We start from the raw sequence: 19,441 nt of genomic DNA on the forward strand, positions 1-19,441 counted from the left end.
ACTACTGCCACATTGTTTACACTCTTGGGGAAATATTGAGCAACAAACAACCATTTAAATAGAGCACAGGTCACAAGTGAGGCAAGCAGGAGGGAGTTGTACAAACATACATGCTGCCTTTTTTCTGTTGGATAAATTGCATTTGTGAACTCCAATACATTCTATAACAGTATGGTCTATTATGGTATAGTTTAGTATGATCTATTAAACAATATAACGGTGCAGTTTTACAAAACGTATAGACCAGTTAATTATTTTTAGACTCTGCTATGAATTGATATCGTTAGTTCACCGTATCACTGTTGTATTGTGCCCAAACTATATCTGAATTGATTTGAGGGCAAGTCTCCTAATGCTACGGAGTGATGTACCACGTATTTTCGGGAGTTTTGAATTTACGAGGAGTCCCTGAACGCACCGCGTGTTGGTTGGAAAAACAGTAGGTGGAGTTTCAGGGCGAGAATGTGCAACATGTACACGGACATTAAAATCTGGCGAGCAGTCTGTGAAAGACACTTAAAGAATCAATCCACCGATGTTTAGCTGAACCTAAAGCCACATAACGAAGTGGATTTTAAGGATTTTAATTCGTTTTCTGCAATACGGCTCCATTCAAACAGAAGGGTCCGCGCTGGGGGAGTTAAAGAAGCCACCGCCGTCCTGTCACCCAGAATGAACTTGTCTCCCGGATAAAGTGGACCATGTCTTCAGCCGCTGTCCTGTCCCTTCTGCTGGTGTTGTCGTATCACCGGCAGGTGTCCTGGGGCTCACATGTCCTCGCGAACCAGCCTGTGGTCGGATTAGCCGGGTGGTCATCTTTAAATAATACACAAACAAACATGTTTCAAGACAGCAACGATAAGGTTGGTGATGTTTGACAACTAGTTGACATCTCAGCGGGACATTTAGTGACCGTGTGTGATGTGTGTGTGCATGTGTCCGAGCTGTTTACTGGTTTGATTTGAAACTGACAGGTTGTCGGTAGGCATTTCCGGGTGTCACGTGCTTAACGCAAGCCATAAATCACGTTTTACTTCTTTATTAAATGCAACGCTTGCATATCCACATCAGGGCAGATGTTCGTTCGTGTAGATCCAGACCAGAGAGGCAGTGGTGGAATATTCACCACTGAAGCATAACATGAGCTGACTAAATGTATATTTGTGGTATCTTCATATTTCCTTTTCTAGTCGAAAGTTTGAGAAACTGTGTCCAAAACCTTTGACTGGTACTGTGTATGAACCTTGTGTTCATTGCTCCATATGTTGACTTGTTATGGTCATCTCCTGTAAGGGAGCCTTGAGTCTGTTTTTTTATTTGTTAAACGTGTACTTTTTATTTATATTTATGAAGTTATCATTAATGATTGTTTTGTTACGGGGCTGTATTTTATTGCTTAATAGGGTTTGGATGACTTTAAACATCTAAAGCGGTACAATTCAACTCAATTTCTCTCAATTTCTAACGACAAAACTCAATCAAATGAAATTCCTCAGGGTCAGTCTGAAACAAAATGAAACCTTATTGCTTGTGAAGGTAGATCTTATGGCTCATGAGCTGTTAGCGATGTGCCTGATAATAAAGTCACCACTGATTGTTTACATCTATTTGTCATACACCATGTTTCAGTGTATCTGAGTGTATGAGGCCATTCCAAGTCATGTTATAGCACCATTATATGTCCCTCATTACTTTTGATTTGATTAGATTACTTTTTTTGATTTAATTACTCTTGTTTGATTAAATTACTTGGTTTAGGGGCAATATATTACAAAGCTGCCACATACAGTCTGTTGTGTGTTGTCCTTGATTGATACTTACCACAACACAATGGACACAATGAGAGATGGGAAAACTGGGACCCAGTAATCAATTTGTCCCTGCTGGACAGTAAAGCTTTATTCTGGCCCTGCTCTTTCACAATACTTTACAAAAAAGTTTATTTGTTTTGTTGTTCATTTGCACAACAATCTTTCTTCTTTGTGTGTGTTCAGTGTGACCTTGTGATGAACCTCAGTGCTGCAGACCGCTGTGCATTTGTGAGAAACACACCAGACTGTAACATGGAAGATGGCTTCATCAACTACCTTCACGTGGCCTTTTGTCTGCTTCCTCCCAACCTCACACCCCTCACCATCACTCTATGCGTAAGACCCGCGCGCGTGTGTGTGTGTGTGTGTGTGTGTGTGTGTGTGTGTGTGTGTGTGTGTGTGTGTGTGTGTGTGTGGGCAGAACGAAACTGCAGCTCAGCAGCAACTGGTCTTTTGAGGAAGATTACTTTGCTTTTGTAAATTAAGGAATTTCTGTCATTTCACTTTTTGCTAAACGATCATACAACTTCCTCTTTGAAACATTTTATGAAACATTTCTCTGCGTACGACAAGCTGAACTTTTGTCTTCTCTGAGTGTGTTAAAGAACACTCACCTCACCTTCACTTCGTTCTGCTTCTCCTCAGATGATATGGTTGCTTTTTCTGTTCGTCATTCTCGGACTCACAGCGTCTAAGTTGTAAGTGTCTTTCACGTTGCCGGGGTCAGTGTGTACTTTTTGTGTGTTACGCCAGCGAGCCTAAATCACTGATTAGATTTCTGCCATGGAGTGCGTTGCGCTACATTAAGAAGCCCACCTTGGCAGACTACACACACATCCATGCCCACAGTGCGCTCAGCTTAAGGGTCACATGTAGAAGAGTCACATGGCGGTCGATTTTTTCATTATCGTTTCACTCGAGTTGTGTTCACTCGAATCTGTACTTCCTTTGAGATTTCCTCAAAGGAAGTACAGATTTTTCTGCTCTTTCACCCCAACCACTTTCCACACATTCACCACTGTAGCTGAATGGTGGAGAAGCTGCTGTACTGTTTCATATAATACTGTTTCATATCAAATAACTTGAATTATTGAATTATTGAAAACTGTTTAGTAGAAATTCAGAGATGTTTTTTTATAACTGTCTTTTCTTTTGCGTTCTCACTTTTTCCACTTTTTCTTCACAGTTTCTGCCCCAACCTGTCAGCCATCTCTACCAGTCTGCACCTCACTCACAATGTGGCTGTATCCTTTATTCACATGCGCTTTAGTCTCTCACTTCACGACACTTACCTACAATCAGACTGATGATTCACCAAGACAGTTCCTCTCTTAAGTTTCTCTCAGTGTTGCCACTTCCCCTTCAGTGATGTTAGTGCACTTGCCTTGACTGCTGTTTGTGTCGAGGGAGTGACGTTTCTGGCTCTCGGCAATGGAGCTCCTGACGTCTTCAGTGCCATAGCGGCGTTCTCCCACCCGCACACCGCCGGGCTGGCGGTGGGAGCCTTGTTTGGTAGGCGCGCTCTCACAGCCACGTAAACAGCCAAAGCTTTTTAAAGGTACACCTGGTTTGGCCCTTTGTCTGAATGCTCTCTGCCCCCCCTCCCCCCCGTACACACAGGAGCTGGCATATTTGTCACCACGGTGGTTGCCGGGAGCGTGGCGCTGGTGAAGCCTTTCGCTGTGGCCTCCCGTCCGTTCCTGCGCGATGTCATCTTCTACATGGTGGCGGTGTTTTGGACTTTCCTCATGTTGTTCAGAGGAACCACAGCACTGGGAGAAACGCTGGGTATACAACATATATGCGGCATGTAGCCCTTCATTTTGAATGACTAAAACAATTGGATATGACATTTTTTGTTTACCGACGCATGAATACAGAGGACTTTGCAGCCTTCCAGGGTGTATGTTCTGCAGCCAACATCCAACGCTGTTGGGCTGCAATCTGTTTTCTGACCAATTAATATGCCAGAATGCAGTTAAAAGGCGATGCTTTTCTTTTTTAAATATCTCCTCACAAACAGTACTGCATACGGCAGGACATAATGTGTATAAATACATTTTTACTCTCAGCTCTTAGTATTTAACACTCACACAGACATTAAGCTTCACAGCTCTTCATTTCCTTTCTGTAGGGTACCTGAGTCTCTATGTGGTTTACGTATTGACTGTTATAATCAGTGCGTACATCTACAACCGGCAGAAACATTCGATGACTTCCAGTGTCCAGAGGGGGGCACATAATCCAGGTTAGAAACACAAATATACGTACAAGGAGGAAATTACCAAATAAAATGTCATAATTGGCCGTGGTGATACTGGTTTTCCTTGCAGAAGAGTTTGACTCATCCGACTCGTCTGATTATGAAGACGTCCCCTGCCTGACTGGAGGGAGCATCCAACAGGAGTTTGGTGAGTATGTGAATCATATGTGAACAAATGAATGGCAGGATCGTTTTGCGTGATCGGGACCTTAACATACACTGTGTGTGTGTGTGTGTGTGTGTGTGTGTTCAGAGTCAGAGTACAGGCCACTTCTGCCTTACTCTGAGTCCACAAGTCAGATCCTGCTAAGCTCTCTGAACCCGGTGGACAACAGGAAGTGGAGGAGGAAATCGTGGGGCTGGAGAGTCTTTAAAGTACTGAAGGTGTGTGGGGGGCACTGGTGGGGAAAAAAGGCTCAACGTCTGAAGGAATCTTGTTGGTACACCAAGAGTGCAAAGCTTTTTAAAACTCTCCCATCAGACACCTTTAGAGGTGCTGTTGCTGCTCTGCGTCCCCGTGGTTGACCCTGATAAAGAGGACAGGAACTGGAGACGCCCGCTGAACTGTTTTCATCTGATCACTGCTCCTCTGGTGTGTGTGCTCACCTTCCAGTCTGGAATGTGTAAGTGCAGCACGGCGTTCCGCCATGATCACATTAAATACATTAAATCACCACACTGCTTTATTTTACTTTTCAATCCCCGCATTTCTTTCCTCAACTGATGTCTAGATGGAAATTACATGATCCAAGGGCAGTTTCCTCTGTGGCTGCTGATGCTTCTGTTGGGACTTTTCCTGTCCGCTATCGTGTTCTGCAGCACCACCAATGACTGTCCTCCCAGATATCACACAGTAAGTATTTGTGTGTATTAAAAAAACCACAATGGATGACTTGTAATGAAATCTGTCCAATAGTTTATTGAGATTGAGATTTCAGTCTTGACCAAATCGGCAGACTCCCTACAGCTTAAACACACACTGTACATATTCATCATATTCATCAATCACTGCTCCAAAAAATATTTTGCTGTCTGATTGGATTAATGCACATTTTCCAAGTTGCATTGAAGTCTACGTTTGTCTTCTTGCCTCTGCAGCTATTTGCTCTGTTGGGCTTCGTGGTGAGTGCAGTGTTGATCAGTGCAGCGGCCTCTGAAGTGGTGAGCCTGCTGCACATGCTCGGCGTGGCGCTGAGTCTCAGCAACACCGTGCTGGGCCTGACTTTGTTGGCCTGGGGCAACAGCATAGGAGGTAGTATTTGTTATTATTTATTCCAAAGATATACGACTGTGACAAATGAGGTGACAAATTAAGTCGTAGTATTTGAAAGTCACAAAAGATAACTTCGAAAAAGTCACAGTATAAAATGTCAATAAGGAATGTAGAATGTCATAGAAAGCCATAGTTTAGTATTTTTAAAACATCACAAAATAAGTCTAGAAATCTCAAAAATAAATGAGTATGTGCAAAAATATTATAGTTTTATGTGGAATAGTCTAGTATTTTATTTTTGTAAGTCGTGTATGTCAAAGTATTTTAAAAATGTGCAGTATTCCATGCTTGAAAGTCCCTAAAAAAGTCAGTACAGTATCTTTTGGTAAATATATACTTGCAATTGAAACCTTCAGCACATCATCTGTATGCGTATCTCTTTCTCAGACTGCTTCTCTGACATCACCATAGCCCGGCAGGGTTACCCACGAATGGCCATCGCTGCCTGCTTCGGAGGCATCATTTTCAGTATCCTTGTTTTTATAAGAGAACAGTGTTTCAGTATAATAACAATGTCTGCACGCGTACGACAGCTGCAGTTTGAATTGTCCTTGACTATTGTTCTTTAGATATGCTGTTTGGAGTCGGTATAGGATGTCTGCTGCAGATGATTAAAACGGACTCTGGCGTGCAGGTAATTGTCTGAAATATTCAAATCAAGAGTTAAATATCTGGTTTGAAGCTTCAGAGTAATAGTGTCAAATATTTGACTGTTTTGAAAACTGCTGACGCATCCTTTGTCCCTTCCTCCTCCTCAGTTTGAATCACAGGGTTTATTGACGTGGGTTCTCGCAGGATCTCTGGGTTTGTCTTTGGTTCTTTCCTTCGTCATTGTTCCGCTGAGCCGATTCCACTTGGATCGACGCTACGGAATCTTCCTCATCGTCTTCTACGCCGTCTTCCTTCTCATCGCACTGCTCACAGAGTTTGGTCTCATCCACTTTGGGTAGATTTCAATCTCGAACTTGTCTGACATGTGGGACCTCTGAAGGAAAATGACACACCGGAAAGGACCTTCACCCGCTTCTATGCATCATTTTAATACACTATTTTTACAACAATCAAGAGTACCTTTTGCTCGTAAGGCAAATGAAAGACAGAGACTTCTTTGCTATGGGAGAGCGGAAACTTTCACTCTGTGCCTTTATTCAACTTGCTGTTTGTGCTGACTGGATGTGAGACGGCACTTTGTGAGGTCAGAGGGAAAACACAGGTTGTAGAAATGTATACTTTAAAACATTGTAAATGAATTGAATGTACTGTAAAACATGTTAAAATAATCTTGTACAAAGCTGCATCTAGGGCATTAAATAATTTTTGGTTTGGTATTTGTTTGAACAGGTTGTAGTAATGGTATGCTGGTCTGTGTTAAATTATACATTGTAAATAAGCCGTTCAGCAGTATCAGTACAGCAGAAATACTTGACAATTAAGACATTTTTATTTTTGGAATACCTTCTTAACTCACCGTAATACATTACTGAAGAACAAATTATATGAAAGTGAAACACTTTGAATCCGTTGAGACGTTATTACATTATTAGTTACACTAATAGTTCTGTGGGAGTGTTTATACTTTTGGATTTAGATAAATGAGATGTGTTATTAAGCAGAAATTCCCATATACATCAGGTTGAAGTACTACAAGTGTTACAGAAAGTCACAAATGGCCTACGGCAGCATACATACACAACAAACCGTAGTAGTACAGGCTCCCTGGTAACATTGGCCCAGAGAAAACGGAGCTTTACTGGTCGAGCAACAGATCTGCACTGCAGTCGTATTGTCCATAGTGACAGAGTCATCGTCATCTCACGTTCTCCCGTACCAGTTTTCCTCCGTGGTAAACTTCACGTGTGGAGAACCGGGAGTAATGGGGTTTATTTGCATTTAAAAAATGCCGAGATTGTGATGAGTAAGAACCGCTTGCAGCCTTTGCATTAGTTGACACTGTGAGGTCCAGTCTGTGAGTTGAGCTGAGGCTCTGGGAAGGAAGACGGGAGGGAGACGGGACTATCCGGATCATGCTCCGGGCATTGCTCTCGCTCAGCCAGGTCTTCCCTCGAATACTCGGTATACCACTCGTGCTAAAACGAGACGTGGCAAGAGTGAGGAGGCAGCGACAGACCAACGACTGACATGGCATTCGTTCAGAAATACGTCTTCGGTTTCTTACCTGTATCTCCTCTTCGTACATTTTCATGCTGAGGTCACTCTTCGTCCTCGACCTGCGACCTAGGTACACCATAGACGAGTGCTATGCACACCAAAGCGATAAGGAAAGTGGGTTAGTTTAATTTCATGTGAGGAGCAGAGGAATAGGAGTTTATTGTCTGCGCGTGGTCTTACCCCTCCTCTGTCCATAGTTTGTAGGACTCCCTGTAAGGAGTTGAGGGAGGACAGTCCCGGGCAGGTCTGCTTGTACAGCTCCAGAGTGGTCAGAGCTTCATCCCGACTCACCTCTACTTCAAACACGATCCCGTTCTCATCTAGAGCGCAAACGCAGACCTTAAAACGACTGAGCTCACTCAGACCTCACACTGTTCTTTTCGTCAGTGCTGGCAGCCAAATAACAGTCAAATAAGCATTTTATCTGAATATCTGTTCAAGGAATATTACGATTCAAGAATATATAAAAGGTGTTCGTTCTAAAGAGCTAAATGTATGAATACACACCCACACACAAACTCACCCTCTGGGTTTTCCACTGGTTCTCTGTTCTTGCGGCTGTAGTTCATACGAAACACAAAAGCATCCAAAATGAACGCTACGATGATGGTCATCACCACCTGGAGATACGAGAGTAACACATCAATGCACAGACGGAAGCAGAAGTACGGGGCGTGTACCAAAAACACACATGGTTGCACAGGACTCACCATGGTAACTATGTAAAAGGTCATGAAGTAGAGCCGGCTCCAGTGGGTTGTCATGGAAGTTACACCTTCCTGAAGGACAGTAAGCACAGCATCAGGAAAACAGTAACATACCACTGATAAAGACTTTAGAGTAGTGACTGATGAAAGAATGACTCTTACCATGGTGATGTACCAGTTATTGACCACAGTCAGTTCAAACAGAGTCACTGGGGGTAAAAATATAAATAAATTAACATGATCCGTTTAAAGTCATAGTATGTTGATTACATTTTGTACAAAAGTACGTACGTTTTTCATAAAACAGGAACAAAGTGTATAAGGAAGAGTATAGTATGTCACAGAATAGTGTAGAGATAAAAATAAAGTCATAGAATAGTGTTTCATTAGAAGCCAAGTTTGGAATGTCACCAAAAGAAAATAAAAAAGTCATAATATAGAATGTCAGTGACAAAAGTCACTATAGTATATCGATTATGTCCGTCATATTATTGTATGACAATTAAATAGAAAATTATAATATGTTTAAAAAAAGAAATGAAGTCATTGAAAAGTATCTATTTAGAAAATCCTAAAAAAGATAACAATCTAGTATAAATTAATTATCAAGAAAAGGTCAAAGTATAGTATGTCATCAAGTTACAAAAAGTAATAGTTTAGTATGTCCAAGAAAAAAAGGGTATGTCAAAAAGTTCATACTACAATATGTCCAAAAAAGTCACAAGATATCCATCATACAGCACTGTGAAAAAAGTCACTTAAAAGTAATACTAAAGTATCCCATCAAAAGTCCTAAAATCTGTGGTATTATACAACTTTCTTATAAAGGAAAAAGACAATATGGCACGAGAATACATTACGTTGTCATGGGATAGCGTTTCATTAAAATGATCAAATAGTATGTCATCAAAAAACATAGTATGTTGTGGAAATTATTCAGGCTTTTACAAAAAATCTAACTTTATATATTGGAGATCTTTTTTAGGTCGTTACTGAGAACAAATGGGTTGCTGAGAATAACAGGCGAGCTTGTTGGAACCTACGGAGATATTGACTTACACTTATTATGGTTCATTTACAGCCTTATTTAAAAATAAAAATAAAAGGGAATTACCGAAGCTGCTGAGAATGTTGTTGAAGTTATTGAGATAATAGTATCCTTCTTCCAGCACGGTTTTGTTTCCATAGGTGACGTTTATCTGTCTGTAGGAGTCTGCCACTGTACTGGTGCTGAGAAGGAAATACATTGATTAGGTGAGTTAGCATAATTGATCATCTTGTGCCAAAGGTAAAAAAAATAAAAAAGTTAATGCGACTACTTCCCAAAACCACAAATAAAAGGGAATTGTTTAACTCACTTGCAGCAGTTGGGATAAACCACGTCGGCGAAAAACTCCATCCCAACAATTGCGAAGGAGTAGTAGAAGATGATTAAGGTCAAGCCCAGACTTGCCATCCGGGGGAAGAGCTCAAACATGGTGTCCAACACGTTACGATATCTCTGCTTTATCTTAAACAACCTGTGAAAGACAACGGATCACATTTTCAACCCAAAAGGTAAAACATCAGTACATGTTAATTATGCTCTTAAGAGTAAGAAATCAAAGTGTACCGGAGCAGCTGAAATGGTCTCAGAACAACAATAAAGTAAAATGGCTCCATATCGAAGGCGAGAGCGATCAGACCCAGGAAGGCAAACACCGTCACGGAGAAATCAAATCTGGACAGACAAGCACAGTGAAGATTACAACCAAAACTATTTACATGCTGAAATACATTTTTGTTTTGGTTGAATTTTTTTGTCACATTAAAGCAAGTGTTGGTAATCTTGACAAAGAAGAAAACAATAGCCCAGGCGTGCCAACTCTGCTCGCATTAAAGTAGCTAACAGCAGCTACAAGCTGCTATCATTTTGTCTGAAAAAAGCCACAGATACTGGATTTCATTTCTATCTTCATTCAGCGTTTGATTCATTGATTGCTGTCAGGATGTAACGTAAATTTCAACACATATATTGTCAATGTTTCTACAGATTACCAACCCTGCCCTATGGGGTCAGAGTACTGAATGTACAGACTTAATGTTGTTATGTTATGGATGTATGCAGTCCTATGTTCTCACAAGTCTGACGTTTTGATTCCACCACTCATTCAATGTGTCAATCAATCAACCAATCAACCCAGGAAGTTATTACTCACAGATTCCACCCAGAGCTGAAATAAGCCATTGGCCCCAAACCAGTTATTTTCAATAACACCTCTACACCATAAACTAAAAGTGGAAGGACAGAGGAAGAGTCAGTACTGGTAAACGTGCACACAAACAAGCCGTTTTACAGCAAATGATGATTCTTTATGTGACCCACTCACTAGTCAGAAAAACAATGTAACTCCAGGGTACAAATCTGGACCAGGAAAATCCACCTGCACGAAGACAGAAGGGTGAGAAATCTGTAGTGCAGAAACACATTCCTTCAGTGACACACCTTAAGGTCAACGGGAGAGAGCTTACTATTCAGCGTGTACGTCTCCACCAGAATCCAAACACCATTAATGGCCACCACCACATCTGTAGCCGAGAGAAGAGGTTAAAAGGTTTACGAGGAGACGCTCGCACCGGGTACGCGTGAGGGAGGAGGATCAAACTCACACATGACGTATTGGAAGGCCTTGGACTTCACAAGTATGTTGATGCCTAATGAAATAGAGAAGAACGCACTGAGAATATGGATTCAAGGAACATGTCGGTTTTGTCTGGTAAACACAAGACAAAAAAAAGATAACTTGCCTTTAAAAATGAGGAAGCTCGTTTGAGGAAGGTCGTCAAACCAATGTTCTCCACTGCGTCGGGGCTAAACAACACACGCACGGATTACGTACATGAACACTGAATAGAGGCAATTATGACCAAACAGTACAAATAAACAGTAAAGCTACGTACCTTCCATTTGAGGCCAGTGACCTCATAGAATTTGTAAAAGTCCTGAAGACTGTAGCAGAATAATCAGAAAGGGTGATAATGCAATTACATACACACAGATTTTTTTTAAAGGTGTGTATGAGGCTGATACCTGAGCATAGGAGCCCCAGAGGTGTTGAGAGCTTTATACGTGAGGAAGCGGTCTCTTGCGGACATTCGTGGTCTGTAGAATCGCATCAGACCATCAAACTGTTTCAGCGACACGCCCATGGGCCTCTGGGAAGAAAACCGCAGCGACACCAATTAATTACCGCGGGCGATGTGTATGAAAAAAAATCATTAGTGCCAAACTTGTATCAAAATACATAAAACGGCGAGCTCGTACCTGTCGGCTAACTAACAGCTGGAAGGCGTGGTCAATAGCAGAGCGCTTGTGAAGTAAAAGAGATTTGAACTTCATCTTCTCAACGTCATTAAATGTATCAAAGACCACCGCCAAGAGCTGCAGGGGGACGGAGGAGAGAGGCGGATGAGTGCAAAAGCACAGAAGGGCCGACTGCGCGCCGTGTCCATTTGTGATAGGAATGAAATGTTGTGAAAACAGGCCTAACCCCAACCCCGCGTTTACCAGGTTCATGACGAAGTAGAGCTCTATGGAGAGGTACACAATGAAGAAAACACACGACCAGCGGTTCTTGGAGTACGCGGGCATCATCACATCAGGGAAACTACCACAAAGAGGGACGCACGACGTACACAAGTCATGAGACACAAAGAAAAGCGCTTACATTCACATTGCTTGCGTGTTGTGTTATAGGAAATGGAAAACTCAACGTTACTTTGCTGTGGTGACCAGAACAAACAGGCTGACGAGGCTGTTCTCCAGTGTGCTGAAGTACTGTGGCGAGAGGAGGCAGTTTATTATTTCAAGTCAGACCACACAAGAAAATGTAAACTTTTGAAAGACACAAAGGCACTTAAGATTCAACGTACCGGGTCAGCAGTGTTTGGGGAGAAGAGGCAGAAACCTGGGAGAACACAACAATCATATATTAAACAGCAAACCCTCTTCCTTCTAAAAAAAAAAAAAAAAAAAAAAAAAACTGTTTTCTAATTTTCTGTAAAAAAAGAGGAACAAAAAGGATCACCCGCCTTTAATATACAGGAAGGCAATAAGCTCTCTTACCCAAGATAGCAAAGATAACCATGAAGAAGAGTAGCAGGAGGAGGATGTCAATGAAAGGTGGAAGAGACTGGAAGATCTGACGCAAGTTTCTGGTTGGATGAAATAAACCTTATCGGTGATGAATGCTTTTCACAGTATAATCAGTGTATTATGGAGCTAAAAATGATATTCCAAACCAAAACTTCTGTGTGTTTGTTTCAGTCATCATGTACCTGCGCACAGCACCACAGTATCTACAATCCACCAGGAAAATTGGTCTGAGAGCTCTGGTCACTCTCACGTGAGACGTCTGTCTGATCAGAACCACTATGGCCTCCACGAACTGTAGCAGCAACACACACGCCTGGACAAGGAGCAGAGACACCATGAACAGTGTCTGAATCCCAACCTACTGACGTGCAGCCAGCAGACAGCTGGGTGACTGCCGTCCCTCATCGGACCAGACCCTGTGAGAGCAAGCGTCCAGCCGGCCTTCAGGAAGTTGCCCGTCGCAGATCAGTTACCTTCACCATCGTCCTCTTGTGGCGTATGAAGGTGTGGAAGCCTAACCAGCGGAGTTTCATGCAGAGCTCGAATGCCACCATAACCAAAGCAAGCAGCTCCAGAGTGGCGTGGACCTGCAGCGGTATCAGATGCACAGGTACTTTTACAGCAGGCCGTGGGTACGAGCGTGTGTGTGTGTGTGTGTTTGCTCACATAGACGTCCAGGCGCAGTGAAGGCACAGCCGGAGCTTCACACAGCGACAGCATCATCAGCAGCAGGCCCGTCAGCAACTCCATCATGTAGAACAGGTGGTTGTGTGCAAAGAGGTACGCTGCCAGCGCCTTTGGGTTCCGAGGGTGGGTGAAGAACTTATCATTGTTCTCTCCCTCCTGTGAGGGAAATTTAACGCACCCATTTAAATCGCGCAATTTGACAGCCTTTTAGTTAATTAGTATGTTTACTTTATTTATTGGTTTGAAAACCTGTCGATTGCAGCAATGTCTGACCGCTATGGAGCGTTGTGGTCTGAGAAACACAGCGCACTAACATAACTGAGATATGACATACTGGTCTGATGAAGCACGGACCAATAAAGTGCTGTGTGGAGAGAAACTGTCATAACCCACACAAGAAAAAACGACAAATACAAATAATCCCATGTGTGTCCAATGTCCAAAAAGTAGCATCCTTTAAGTTAATATGTTAAAATATACCAATAAAAATAATAAAAATATTTAAATGACAAAGGAATTAATCAAAAATCAACTGCTTGTAAATACCTGCAGGTAGATGGCTGCTTCTTGGTAGTTCATCTCCCAGCTTTGGCGTAAGGACACATTTTGGGCTCTGTGGTTCGGTGGCCCGGGTGCTGAGTTCACAGCGTTGTTCACTATGTCATAATGGCCTCCTCCTCCATCTGGAAGACAACACGTTCAACACAAAAGGTTTCAATTTTGGGATACAGCCTTCAACAACAAAAATGAAAATTTCAATTTCGACAACCATCCTTTTGTATGTGGGTAACACACACACACACACACACACACACACACACACACAGTACATAGAGCGGTATGGGCCTACCAATGCAGTCTAGTTCTAACTGTAAGGCATAGGAGGAGAGCAATACTGGACTCCCAGTGTGGGTCTGATCTTCATGGCAGCCATCTGCCTGTACACATACACACTCCATTGATGGGTCTGGATTTGTCTCTGTACACCAGCTGTGAGAAGAAGAACCAAGCTCACTGAAGTCCACGACACATGTGTGCGTGCGTGTGTGTATATTGGGGTCATCCACAGTGCCCTGGTGTTGTTCCAACACCTACACACATCTGGAGATACATGTGGCCAAACATCCCACTCCGGCCAGATGCAAACTCCAGAACCTCAGTCCAGAGGCGAGTCCTCACAGATTCAACAATATTCAGCTCAAATCGAGGGATCAAAGTGACACTGGAGATGGACACCATGCAAAAGAATCGACGATGCTCATGAAGCTCAGTACTTCCTTGACAAATGGTTTCTTTTTTTTTTTTCAAAGAACATATTTGAGAGATACGGTAACCAGAAAGACTGAAATGTGACTCACACACATCAGCCTCCCGCCTCGGATGGATTCTGCACTTTGACTCCGGTCAGTAGGCTAAATGACACGTAATATAATGTAAAAATGTTGTGTTAGCACTGATACCACAGTGTCTATTACGTTCCCTTTCCTTCCACTGACAGGATACAGACACAAGAGAGCAAACCCACAAGAGGAATTAATCATGTGCTAGAATGGAGGTAGAGAGATTAACTTCAAAAGAGAGACGACGTCTAGATATCTGAGAACACTGAGGAAGCAGTAACAAGACTATTGAATGACACAGATAACGTAGCACGACAAAATGTCTGCAAAAATAACTCAATGAAACTCAAAAGATTCAATCCAGATTAACACAGTGACATCCAACAAACTCAAGTCACACTATGTGTTTACTGGCAGCGCCATAATTTCGTCCCGTGTGGATCTGGTTTCTCTTCCCACAAGCGGTTTCTGCTTCCAGGTGAGTCTGTGAAAGGCAGTCACAGATCGTTGCTTTACACCATGACGGCAGCCAGTCGAGCTGAAGTGTGAAGATCAAATTCCATCCAGCGGCCGCGTGTCTGTCATGTGCCCCTCCAACCTCTCATTTGTTTGAGAACAATAACATGTTCAGAGACCCGGTCAAAAACACGGTGGGGTCGCGCTCACAGAAACACAAACATGCTCAGCAGTCATGACCAGCTTCTCTCCCGGGACAAATAAACATCTAGTTTTGTGGAAGTCTTGACCATCAGCAGCAAAAGTGAACTCAACACTTTTCAGCCAGGCGAGTTTGTTTGTCACTGATGTGATTCGATTCAACCATCTGTTTTCCGTGTCCAGGTCCAAACGCTCGCTTTTCAAACAGCGACCAGCAAGAACAGTGGGAAACTTCCTCCTTGTCCACTGTTCCCTGATATCCTGAGGGGAAAGAAAACTCCTCTTCCTCTTCCTGTTCACCTCGAGGGCCAGAGAAAAGTATCCAGCACGCTCAGGAACACGGACACACTTACACACACACGGTACACACACATGAGCACCGGGGAGGGGCTCAGGGGTGCACCAGTCCGCTGAGGCAGCAGTTTCTCTGATGGGTCATTTTGTAGCTCATATACAAAGGCAGCCGGATTACTATGTTTAGTGGATGCATGGATAACCATACGTAGAGCGCACACACACACACACACACAAGTTCAGAGCCCGGTGGACGATCTCTGCTCTCCATTATTGCAGTGTGGCCTAGACGTGCTGCACGTATGCAGCTCACAGTCAACAACACGCAGCATCTTCAGAGTGCTCAGTGCCCATCCGGTGAGTAGACGAGCATTACCTTCATATCACAAAATACACTCATGCATCATACACGAAATGACAGTATAAAGTTCTACAAACACAAAAACAGTGACGTGTGGAGCCAAAAAAGCAGAATGGAACACGGAATAAATCACCAGGCTGCTTCATCGTTTTAAGGTAAAGTGATTTAGAGAGAAGTCGATTGCAGGTCAGTTTGCTGCGCTGTTGTCCACCTCTATGGGGATGATCTATTACAAGAACACAACTCACTAGCACCGCAATCTAAATCCTCCACAGTCACTAGAAGCTTTACACAAGAAGGAGCATGCGGGGGAGGGGGGAGAGAGGACAGGGGGGACTCACTCTCGTCCCCCCGCTCGGCGTCCTCGCTGAGCAGACCGCTGTTGGCGTCATCCCAGGTCAGGATCAGCGGCACGTCGTCGTCGTCAGGCTCCATGTTGGCGCCTCGACGTGTCAATGCGTAAAACTAAGTGTAACCAGCTAGATACGTGCACGGCTTAACGCGCGAACCCGAAGACAACTGCACATCATCACGCGCGCGGGGCGCTAAACCCGTCAGCTGTCCGGACCCGCGCACACTGCACGGCAAAACAACACTTTCTCCAACTTCGGTGAAGCGGCCGGGCGCGGTAGTCGGTGCTCGCGGCGTCACAAAACGACGCGTATCACCGGATCAACTGGTCCGCCGTCCGGCAGGCCGACCGGCAGTGACTCCCGCTGCGCGTCCACTGCGGCTTCCTCGCCGATAGCGGCTGTTTCTGCGTGTTCTGCTCACATTCAACCGGAGACTAAAAGCACCCAGTTGTGTGTCTTGGTCAGTCGTTTCGCGGGCAACAATGCCGGGACACTTAAATAATACTTCGGAAGCTAAACTATGCGGTTACTGCGGGATCAACAAACATTCACGACACTAAAGCGATTTGCGGCAGGCTGAGTGAACGTTGTCAGAGTTTCAAAATAAAAGTCAATGGAGCTGAGATCATTTTGTAAAACGCCTGTCACATTACTTGATTGTTAATGCAATTGTGCAGTTATTCACTACGCTTATTGATACAGGCGTCCATTTATATCAAATCCATCACAAGACATCTGAATTATGTCCCAGTGGTTTTATTCTCTCATCCGCATTAGTGGTATCTTAGCAACAGAGAAGAGAAAAAAGTAAACAATGTCTTCCGCTTGCGCCCAACTTCTTTCTCGACAGGTAACTCTGTAGCTTATTCATTTTATATAACTTTCATCTGATTCAACACGAACCTACAGCAGGCCTCAGGCCATAACGTTAGAGTAGTTGCAAATAGCCCATGTTTACAATAATACCCTCAAATGAGGATACTTAGGGGCCACGATGATTCTTTTGTCAATTTAAACTTTGCCTTATTTTCGCTATTTTTGTAAAATACTGGCTTGATTTACTTTTGCAGGTCTCATTGAATGTATCACCTGAGTGATAGAAAAATCTCTGTTGAAATAAACGTTACAGTCTTAAGTTGATCATGTTTAAGCCAATATAGACAAACACTATGATGTAAAGTTATGTTATTTAACATTAACTTGTGGAAATATTCCAACATTAATATTTTATTATGTTTATCTTTTTCCTGCCATCCAGTGACATTATGTCTGCAAACAGGACATCAATGTTTGCAATGACAAAGATCCAATCAGAAGATTCTCAAAACCTCCATGATGTCTCACAGAAGGAGCTGCTCTCTCACGAGGCTCAATGCATCTCAAGCATTTTGGAAAACCGCATACGTCTAGTTGAGATTGCAACTAATCTGCCTGCTGTCCTCGCGTTAAACAGTGTGTCCGGTATTGTAGACAAGCAATTGAGTCGGGCAATTAAAGAGCATCAAATATTAATTAACAGACTGGAGGCACTTGATAACGTGAAGCAGTCAGATGGAGAACTCGATGCAAATGTTGGTAAAGCACATACGCTGCTTATGAAGGAGATCAAGAACTCTGTCAGGGATCTGCTCAGGGCTGCACAAGCCCATCCAGATGCCATTTGTGGATTGGGGGCAGAGCAACGTATGAAACTAGGGGAAAATCAGTACATGCTAATTAAAGGGCTTGAGAAGTTTCACAGCAATGTGGTAGAAAAGTTGCGGACCAGTCTGGATGAGGAACTACGCCATATTCTCCAGAAGCAGGCGTCCTCATCCCCCGACCCAGAAATGGAGGGGTTAGTTCAAGAAGAAGAAGAATTAGCCAGACACACAAAGGAAATAGATGCAAAGGTAACTTACAAAATTGACCATCTCTATACAAGAGAGCTAGGATAAAAATCATAGATTTTGTAATTGTTTAAGCCATTATATGCTCTTTTCTTGACCATTCCCTACCTGACCTCCCTTATCTTTCTGTTGGTATCACAGATTACTCAGAAGAATGATGAGATAAAACATTTGCAGCATTCTCTGAAAGTGAACAGCGGCGAAGAATTGGATGTGTCACTTCTTGCCAAGAAGCAGTTCCAGTCACATGACAATTTGTCAAAGATCAAGCAAAATAGTATACAACAAGAGATTGATCAACTGAACAGTCAGCTCAACAATTCAGTCCTTGAAAACAGGAAGGTAGAGAAAGAACTCCAAGAGGTGCGTTCAGGGTTTCTTCATCAACCTTTCCTTAAGTAAATGTAGTATCATGTTTCCTTTACCGTAAAACCTGACTTGCTTTTTCGGATTGTTTTTCGCTTGGCAGAAAAATGACACGATGGAGAAAGGAATTGAATACTTGATCCAATTATTTGATGATGAAATAGAAGAAAAACAGGTAACAAATTGAGTGTGTATTCTCGGGACACTAGTTTGTCTGGCTGATGAGGCTCTTTTCGAGGTGTTTAACACGGCCGTCTGTTGTTTATCATCTCACAGTACTTATTACCTGATGTACTTTCATCAGTACATGCATACTTTTTAAACTATAAGAGTTTATGTATCATCCTGCTCTAAAAGATATTTTAAAACTCAAACAATCTGCACAATGGAGAAGCTTCTGTTAGCCACTTTTACTTTATGAGAAAACTGTAAGAAGAGAAGATGCCTGCATTGTTTCATATGACCTATTTCATTTTGGTCCATTTAATTCAGCAAGGCATTGAAGTACTTGTACCTACTCATATACATGTAATAAAAACGACCAAATAGGCCTAGAGATTGGGCCTGTTTATGTTTAGGTCGACTTTCTTTCCTTTTTGATACCATAACTAACACCATCTCTTTTCTCAGGCCAAACTAGAGTTGAATCAAATGGAAAACGAAAGGGAGGAGGCGCAGCTGAAGAAGCTGGAAAAAACCTTTTCTGCCCTGGAGGTGGAGTATGATCAGATCCAGGAGAAGCGTCGGCTGGCAGAGGAGAAGAGAAAGGAGGAGATAAGGGAGCTGGAGTTGAAGACCAAAGCTGCCATTTTAATCCAAGCCTGTTGGAGAGGTTACATCACTCGTAAATCCTTAAAGAACAAGGGCAAAAGCAAGAAGCCCAAAAAACCTAAAAGCAAGACAAACAAAAAAAAACTCTGAAAAGTGTCTCACTTAATATTCCGTATGTGTGTGATGTATGTGTTGTTTTTAATAAAATACTTCCTGATTTAAACTAGACGTTATTCTCTGTGATAAGAACACATTAGAATGGAATAGCATTTTCTATTTCTTGAGATTTTGACAGATACCTTGTTGCAGCAGATAATACCAAACTACTCAAAAAAGTTAGATTTTCTGCAACCGTTTTAAGTTAA

The 19,441-nt window shown here is 42.7% G+C and overlaps 3 protein-coding genes across 8 annotated transcripts; 2 read left to right on the forward strand and 1 right to left on the reverse strand.

Annotated features, from left to right (window-relative positions):
- Positions 1–53: 53 nt before the first annotated feature.
- Positions 54–6,675, forward strand: slc8b1 (solute carrier family 8 member B1). Its single transcript, XM_040195214.2, has 15 exons — positions 54–863; positions 1,995–2,147; positions 2,457–2,509; positions 2,998–3,055; positions 3,218–3,323; positions 3,432–3,599; positions 3,946–4,059; positions 4,145–4,222; positions 4,328–4,458; positions 4,556–4,697; positions 4,806–4,927; positions 5,173–5,326; positions 5,735–5,815; positions 5,917–5,981; positions 6,106–6,675. Exons 1-15 carry the CDS (start codon positions 702–704, stop codon positions 6,295–6,297), a joined length of 1,779 nt encoding a protein of 592 aa, XP_040051148.1. The 5' UTR covers positions 54–701; the 3' UTR covers positions 6,298–6,675.
- tpcn1 (two pore segment channel 1) lies at positions 6,463–16,675 on the reverse strand. Of its 6 annotated transcripts, none has more exons than XM_078086720.1 (27): positions 14,404–15,282; positions 13,896–13,983; positions 13,592–13,728; positions 13,025–13,201; positions 12,832–12,945; positions 12,541–12,671; positions 12,329–12,417; positions 12,136–12,170; positions 11,982–12,040; positions 11,771–11,870; positions 11,528–11,644; positions 11,294–11,418; positions 11,164–11,212; positions 11,011–11,074; positions 10,873–10,917; positions 10,735–10,791; positions 10,593–10,646; positions 10,422–10,494; positions 9,836–9,943; positions 9,582–9,743; positions 9,338–9,453; positions 8,386–8,432; positions 8,227–8,295; positions 8,040–8,136; positions 7,697–7,836; positions 7,524–7,604; positions 6,463–7,434 (listed from the first exon to the last, which is right to left on the reverse strand). In XM_078086720.1, exons 1-27 carry the CDS (start codon positions 14,407–14,409, stop codon positions 7,288–7,290), a joined length of 2,487 nt encoding a protein of 828 aa, XP_077942846.1. In that variant the 5' UTR covers positions 14,410–15,282; the 3' UTR covers positions 6,463–7,287. The 6 variants fall into 6 exon arrangements, with proteins under 6 accessions (XP_077942846.1, XP_077942845.1, XP_040051147.2 ...); XM_078086719.1 differs by having other exon boundaries at positions 14,797–14,960; XM_040195213.2 differs by lacking the exons at positions 13,896–13,983; positions 14,404–15,282 and adding an exon at positions 16,039–16,675.
- Positions 16,676–16,841: 166 nt separating this feature from the next.
- On the forward strand, positions 16,842–19,299 carry drc10 (dynein regulatory complex subunit 10). Its single transcript, XM_040195218.2, has 5 exons — positions 16,842–16,900; positions 17,309–17,942; positions 18,081–18,302; positions 18,409–18,480; positions 18,936–19,299. The coding sequence occupies exons 2-5, from the start codon at positions 17,316–17,318 to the stop codon at positions 19,224–19,226; spliced, it is 1,212 nt and encodes a 403-aa protein (XP_040051152.2). The 5' UTR covers positions 16,842–16,900; positions 17,309–17,315; the 3' UTR covers positions 19,227–19,299.
- The last annotated feature ends 142 nt before the right edge of the window (positions 19,300–19,441 follow it).

The sequence above is a fragment of the Gasterosteus aculeatus genome, chromosome 13 (genome assembly GCF_964276395.1).
Source record: "Gasterosteus aculeatus chromosome 13, fGasAcu3.hap1.1, whole genome shotgun sequence".
Classification (NCBI taxonomy): Eukaryota; Metazoa; Chordata; class Actinopteri; order Perciformes; family Gasterosteidae; genus Gasterosteus; species Gasterosteus aculeatus.